The sequence below is a fragment of the Fulmarus glacialis genome, unplaced genomic scaffold, assembly GCF_000690835.1.
Source record: "Fulmarus glacialis isolate BGI_N327 unplaced genomic scaffold, ASM69083v1 scaffold17697, whole genome shotgun sequence".
Taxonomy (NCBI): Eukaryota; Metazoa; Chordata; class Aves; order Procellariiformes; family Procellariidae; genus Fulmarus; species Fulmarus glacialis.
Window position 1 is genome coordinate 1,681 of NW_009221451.1, and position 7,837 is coordinate 9,517.

At 45.4% G+C, this 7,837-nt stretch overlaps 1 protein-coding gene across 1 annotated transcript; it reads right to left on the minus strand.

The window, feature by feature from the left end:
- Window positions 1-273: 273 nt before the first annotated feature.
- On the minus strand, window positions 274-7,832 carry CWF19L1 (CWF19-like 1, cell cycle control (S. pombe); the record flags this gene model as incomplete). The annotated part of the gene is made up of 7 exons (XM_009581128.1): window positions 274-414; window positions 1,295-1,379; window positions 2,092-2,210; window positions 4,202-4,416; window positions 5,206-5,307; window positions 7,140-7,218; window positions 7,806-7,832. Coding segments are annotated over 7 exons (768 nt in total), but the record flags the coding sequence as incomplete, so codon positions are not given.
- Between the last annotated feature and the right edge of the window lie 5 nt (window positions 7,833-7,837).

The following is a 7,837-nucleotide window of genomic DNA, read 5'->3' on the forward strand; positions in this document are numbered from 1 at the left end:
CAGAGCGGAATAGAGGGGCAGAATCACCTCCCTCGACCTGCTGGCCACGCTGCTTTTGTTGCAGCCCAGGATATGGTTGGCTTAAGAAGGGGCAAACTGTAACAAACTCCCATGCATTGCATCTATACAATTTGGTTGATGCAAATAGTTTACACAGAACCCTGAAGTGTTTTGGACAGAAATACTCCAAGGCTAAAGCCAAACACTGTTCTAAGCTCCCTGAACACAGAGAGTGAAACCAGAGTGCACACATGAAGGAGAATGCAGCGGTACCTCTGCACACAGGGGTGCTTTGGTCTTCTGTGCCTCCTTCCGCGATTTTCGGTATGGATTTTCAGTGACGTCCTGTGGCTGTTTCACCAGCTCCACAGGGTCCATCAAGCTCATCGGAACAATGCTGAAGGCATAGAGATACTAGAACAAAAACAGACAGCTCAAATGCAAGACGTTTTTGACATGACTGCAACTCTGAAGAGGTCAGCTGTGAACTACGCCACCCTGAAACGGTAACACACAACTTAGCGCTGCAAGAAACTCAGCAAATCAGTGTTTAAGCTAAGGCAGGACGTAAAAAACACATTCCCTGTGCCAATCTCCCACCCAGTGCAACCAAGAGTTTATGGAGTGCTTCCAAGTGGCTCACTGCTTTCACTTTAAGGAAAGGTCTTTTTGAAAAGCAGCAGTGTATCCTACTCGAAAAAGAAACGACCTTGATCCTTGTCTTTTTCCAGGCCTTCTATCTGTCCAGAACTCCTGGACGTTTTTTTTGTTACCAGGCTTGGTTCCTATGCCTTCTTAACCACTAGCAACCTGTCCTTCTGTACCAATATTCTGTAACTTTCTTAAGGGGAGAAGAGAAACAGGTTAAAAAAAAAAAAAAAAAACACCAAACAGCCCTTTCCCATCCCAGAAGTTAGTTATTTTCAGTGATCTGTAAGGGCTCCTTTGGAATTTCGCTTCCTTCTTAAAGCAGGCCATGCGAACAGAAAATACGTAAAGCAGCTAGGGAAGAGGAAGGAATGGCAGCTTTCTAACCACTTCCGTCTGCAGCTGTTTTCACAGCTACATGCCATTTAATCAGGTAGAGAAGAACAACAGTGCCTCAGAACACCTCTTGCAGCCCTTACCCTTCTGACATAATGAGCAAATGGTATCTATCACTCAAGTGAGACAGATCGCACCACTTCAGTCAAGCTTTTAAGTGATCGACGCTGTCCTCTAGCTGGCCAGAGCTGGGCTTACTGCCCTATTACTTGTACTTGAGAAAAGAAGAAAGATTCAAGAGTGTCAGTACCTTTTTCTTGCTTGTGTTGCCAACATCAGCAAGTGCAATAAACCTGCTCACATGCTGTGGGGTCTCCTGTAGCACTGTATGATTTCTGTAAGGAAGCAAAACATGACTACACTGGCATATACAATGTAGAAAAGGACAGTGGGAAAACCACGTGTCCATGAAGCTACTCAGACAGCATGTCAGCCACATACAGTCTTTGGCCAAGAACAAGGAGGCTTGAGGAAGACTCACTCATGAGATCTTACAGCAAACAGCTGCACAGACCAAAATGACATCTCATTGCAGTCCAAACACAGAGATGAGAGGACAATTCACTAGTCTGAAAACAGCTACACCTTTAAAGTGTTTCCTGTGGAAAGGGTAATAACCTTACCCAACATTAACACAACAGCCTTAGTTTTATTTGTAGGTTGTTCTGACACCTACCTTATGTCACTAGTCACATTTTCTATACAAAGTTATGACTGAAGACACCAGTCTCTTCACCACACAAGAGCTTTTCCACGATACATTTTCAGAGATACACCCCTGAATTAGGCTGAACACTGTTTAAATGTGACTAAGGGCAACTAATTTGGCATCAGATTCACTGCAATGTACTCGGACAAGTGTTGTCAGCAACGGCACAGTTTTCAAGGCAGCAGGCATTATGGTAATAAGGTGCATCTGAGAAATGCTCTTGATCCTGTGTTAGGACTGGACAACTTCACGAAATTATTTTAAAGGTATCCTCCTGTGTTCTTTAAAAATTGAACTCCTATTAGAAAACAAATGAGATTTCACATGGTCTTACAAACCTGTAAGGAAGTCTTTCATAATAGGCCTTCTCCAGGGCAGCAAAGTGGTACCTTGGTTTGAGACTTGCAGCTAGATCAGATACTAACTTGGAGCCACATTTCTTGGTATCTATTTCTCCCTACAAAATACAAACCAGGTTTTATTTAAAAAACCCTGTCAGATTGCAGTGAAAAGAAACAGTTTTATACAGAACTGCAAGCTGGAAATGTAGAGACTGACTGTAGTGGTCACCATTCCCTGCAAGTGGGAAAAAAAGTCAGAAGAGCTTGATCTCTTATCACCAACCAGAGCCAACTCATTTATTCCATTCTGTGTACTCAGGGTTTGCATCCACTCATTTCATCAATCCAAGTTTGTCATACTTTCCTTCTCTTGGTCTGGTGAAGCCAGGGCAGCACAGAGTGAGTTTGGCAAACACCAACAGATGTCAAAATCATTAAGACAAGTTTTGACCACATGCCCAGAGTGCCAAAGCTTTAGTGCATGAGTCAAGCGAATAGGAAAGCTCTGAGGTTTCCTTAGGAAGCATAATTTTATCCCACTCCCAACCCTGAGAAGTCAGAGCAAAACAAAACACAACCAAAGACCAGACTTCAAACCATTTCCTTGGGTGAAGGCTCTTCTTTGTGCTGTCTTTTCCCCATTAGCCTTAGACTGAGAAGTGAAGTAGGGAAGGAAAACGGCAGGGGAAGAGAGAAGTTCAGAAACAGCCTATGTCTGTAACGTATAACTTGTTATCTTTCGTAAGAGCATGGGGAATGAGACTCTGACCTGGCAGGCATCTATCACAGCCCTTCATTGCGGCAACAGGACAGGCACTAACCCACCTTCAGAAAAGCAGTTTTCCCCTCTGTGCTCCCTCCTGCTGCCTTCACAGGAGGCATGGCAGAGGGGAACCCAGCAGTGTCTGCACTGAGGGCTGGCTGCTTCCAGCCCCACTGAAAATAGCCAGAGCTACGAAGCATCTCAGGAAAAGGAAGCCCACTTCTCCACGGAGTCAATTCTCATCCATGCAATTTAGCTCCTCACACCACTTTTGCTGAAAGAGAGACTTCAGGTGACAAAGAGCAAGAGACCTAATTGTTCATTCCTCAAACTTCCTGCATTATTTGAGTGACAGGATTTCAGAGTCTCAGCGCACAAGGGAATCTCCAAGACTTATTACTGAAATCCTCAGGTGATAAAATACACACTCCAACAAGATGCATATTTGAATATAATCACTATTAATATACTCGTCTGTTAATCCAAGTCAGTACATTCTCAGAAAATTAATGCCAAGGGAAGACAAGTGCGGAATGATACACTGAACCACTACAGAAAATCCCCATTAGAATTTCGAGACCTGAGTTTTCTTTTTAAGCCAGAACATCCCTACAACTTGTTTCTCTCCAACTCCCTAGGCTAGTGGGGTTGGGTTTTTTTGAGGGGGGAGATGAGGGAGGGTTCTTTATGCTTTTAGACTGAGGATCGTATCTCTTTTTGGATGTTGGAAGATACTGAGAGGAAGCAAAAAGTGTACTTTTGCACGGTATGCGGCCTTGCTCTCCAGGAAAGTTTCAGATCACCTGAACTTACAACTGGAAAGTCACTTCTGCTGAGGACCATTAACAACAGAAAATTGGACGCAAATGAAACAACATCCTCAAAATCCAGACAGAGGAAGAATCAGACCATTTAGTACAGCTGACTGATACTTAAGGAAACAAACACCAAAACGCTTAAAAAGTTTTGAAGCGGGGAGAAAGAATGACTTAATGTCAAGTGGTATTGAAGATGCTTAGAGCACAGTATTCCACATCAGAGACTAACAGCATCATTCCACAGCAACTGCAACCAACTGAATTCAGAGCAACATTTGTGATCAGATGAATTGTCTGATTTTTCAGGCAGGGACAGATAGAACACCCTGAAGTTTCACAAATACCCCTCCCCATTGGTCCTTCTCTGAAGAACCAGAACATCCATTGTTAGTTTTTTACTCTCGGCTTTCTCAAGCACTCGGAGATGGCCCAATAGCCAATAGCCCAAATTGCCACAGCAAGCAGAAAGGCAATCCTTTGTTAAATCCATCTGGAAACCCATTCCATCCGAAAACAGAACACTTACCGCACTGTTGGCAAAAGTCCCCACATCTCTGGGCCAGGGGGACGTCAGCAATATATCCACACCTTTGAAGCTTGGGGTTGATAACAAAGATGTTTTTAATTCTGCCACATCCTTTGCGCTAAAACTGTAGGCAGGAGCTGGCTCATCCTGGGACTCGGTACCACTCAGGTACGCGATCTGCAGTCCAGAAGTACCACTGTAAAGACCTCGACGGCCTGCATTAATACACCGGCACGCACTTGAGATGTAGACATTGCAAGTCATCTCTTAGTCGCATCATAGACAGAGGACCAAATTCAGCAGTCCTCCCTTACTTCTACTGAAACTGTCCTTACAGACAGCTCATTTTCTGTGCCCATAAACTGCAGTAAAGACGTGTTTTAGCGCAATGGCTCGAACCCTGCCTACAGCGAAGAAGCTGTTCAGACAACCCCCATTCTTCTCTCCTCACTGCTATCTTGCTTCCCAAAAATCAAGCCATATCAAAAGCTCGGTATGAAGGCTGAGTAAAAAAAGCCAACTGCAGGTGCCTTTACTTGTTACAGTTTTTGTCAGGTGGCATTCTAGAAAGAAACTAGTTTTTCCTTTTAGCTTTGCTACAGCTTCATTACCCCTAAAGATGACACTTCTTACCTCCGCTACTCCAATACAGCCTCAGAGCATAGCAAAATCATACTTCAAGTAGGAAACCTTCCCCATACACAGATGGGCACTCTATGGGAATAAGATATTCTCAAAGAAGAGGCTCTTTCAACTACTTTTGGTTAGCAAGGTCAGTGTTAGAAAACAACAAAAAAAGCAGGGTTCTCTTTCACATTTTACACAGCAGATTGTATCAGCCTTTCAACATAGAGTTCAACTCCAGTCTGAACCCCACAATAAGAAATGCCACCTTAAAATTTCCAGGAAAAGGAAAGGCTTTGAAGTGGGATGATCAGAAAACATTCATGAAGGCACCACCAGGCAAACACACATCCCTTATCACAAACCACCTGCAGCCTTACCTAAGTAAGTGATGTTCTCAGCTAATTCACAGCCACTGACATCTGGAAAAAAGCTCACGGTCTCTTGGTCATTAGCGCCAAGCACATAGGTTGGAATTGGAGCTGAGGAAAAAAACCACATGCACTCAGTCTGCTTGAATTCAAATATATTAGCACAAGTTCAATCCACATTTACTAGGAATCGCAGCAGGTCCCATCCATTCCCACAGACCCCAACACCACTCCTTTGCAGCGTGCTGAGGAGCGATAAGCACAGAATAAAAAGCCTTCCTTCAAAACAAGTCCCCAAGCCTGCTGTTTCCACAGATGCATATAGCACCAGCAGAGAATAACCTCTGCTTTAACTACAACTCACTCCGCTGCCTACATAGGAAGATCAGGTCCAAAATGATCCATAGCCCTAAAAACATGGGTCTTCCCTAGGGCAATGCTAAGTAAATACCAGAGCACAGGAACACCTGCTGATTGTTTAAGCTGATCTAAATTCATATGGTATCAAAAAACTGCAAACCATTGATGTTTTACAGGAAAAGCTCAAGTTCATCAGCTCTTTGATTCACTTGGCAGAAGCACTTGCTGCATGACTTCACCTGGAACTGGTGGATATAATTAAAAAAAAGCAATGGGAAGTACCAGTTTTAATTTCTCTATGGCGAGGTGATCAATAAAAATTTATTTCTCCAAACAGCTTAAGTAAAGTCTTTTCAAGCTATTAAAAGTTAGAAAAAGGAACGACCCATGTCAGAGACACCTCCTGTAGATTTCCAGACAGACCAGTACACCAGTAAACTGGTCAACAGTTCACCTGGTCAGCAGGTGCTAAGTTTTTCACTGAACAAAAACCAGCAATAGTTTCCTATTTAAGAAGGGAGAGCAGCAGCAATACAGCAGCTCTGCTACAGCTGTTTTAGACTGTTGCTTGAAGTTCCAGCTCCCACAGTCAGAAGATACAGGAGATTGCTCTCAATTGCAGAGCAGAGTTCGAAAATCTTATGAATGGCTTAAAACCAAAATGAAACACAAATCTTGTTCATATCTATGTGCGTATAGGTGAGGTTATAAACTACAGATTTTTTCAACAGTTCAAAGGGTAAACACAATTCAAGTGAGGATGAGCAAAAATGCATCAGTCCAGGGAAGACTTTGCTGTTAACACCCACTCTTCTCCTTGCGCATACAGGAGAGCTTCCTTGGGGAGTGAAGTTTAAACCAGTAACAATTCTTATAGTCTCAGAGCAACAGGAACAAAGGCAGCATGGCTCGCCATGGAAAGTCCTCAGCTACAAGCAGCAAACAGGACAGTCTTTGTCCAGACGGCTGAAACAGATGCACAAACAAGAGGGGGATAACTGGGGAGTGACGCAGCAGCAGAGAGGTACTGGAAAGCAAGAGTCCCAGCTCCTTTCTGGCTTGCCTCACGCCAGGGGGCAAGCTGAAGAGGAAAGAGGAACACTACAAATGCTCGTGAGGTAGCATCTCCTTTACAAGAGGGGTGTGGAAAGAGGCAGAGAAGCCCACACAGGACTTTTCATATCGATGTCTTCAGCACAAGGGCTGCGGGGACCAAGGAGGAGTGGGCAAACCCTGCTCCTTTGGAAAGCCTTCTGATCTCCGTGGCTGAAGAACAGAGACGCTCAGCCCACCAGCACCTCTGCTCTCCCCCTTCTCCTCAGGCCTGAACGCAGAGTGGGCAGGCTGCTTGGACACGTGCATCTTTGTGCTCCTGAGTCCGAGAGCGTGACAGAAATTAGTTTTGTTTTAAAACAAACCCATCTTTCCCTCCTCTGTGGAGTTTTCCTACTTGAGTTTAACTGCTTTAACATTACACCGTTTAACTGCGACTTCTGAATTCAAAAGCACACTGCGATGAGACAGCGAAGCGGGTCGCAAAATAGTGCAATCACCAGCATCCAGAGTGACAACGCCTTCCTTACCTTTCTTGGCCCCTGTGCGATACTCTGCCCATTCTGTCTCTGAAGTAGAGCCAAAAAAATTCCCAACACACAAAAGCATCTAAAAACATTAAATAAAGCGAGAGTTGCCATTTGACACAACTTTTTCACCAATACGCTGTATTGTCACATGATGCGACGTGCATCACTTCAACAGCATTTTGTTTGGTATGGTAAAGAGGTTCCTCTATGTTTATCTGCATCTAGTATTAAATGCATAACAGCAACATTAACGGGTTTGAATGTGACAAAGAGACAGTTGCTCTCCCGCGCCCTCTGCCCAAACATTACGGCTCCTCCCAACGCGTTGGTGCTGCACGAGGAGGACTGAGGGGGTGCAAAGCCCCCTCCACCGGCCCCTTTGTACACCGAGCAAAAAGAGGAGGGTCACGGCCCCAGAGGGACGCGGGCGGCTCCCGACAGCAACACCTGCCCCAGCACCCCCAGCACATCCCTTCTACGCGAAACCCACCCAGGAACTTCTGCCGCGTCACCCCGGGCAGGCTCCTGACCTGAGCCATCCAACGCCCCTGCTTACCCGCAGAGCGGGTACGAGCGGAACAGCCCCGCTCACCCTCTCCCGGTGGCCCGCAGGGAGCGGAGCGGGGCACCCCGCGCCCGGTCCCCCCCGGCCCCCCGGAGCCTTACGTCGAAGCGGCCGCTCTTGCCCTGGATGGCCC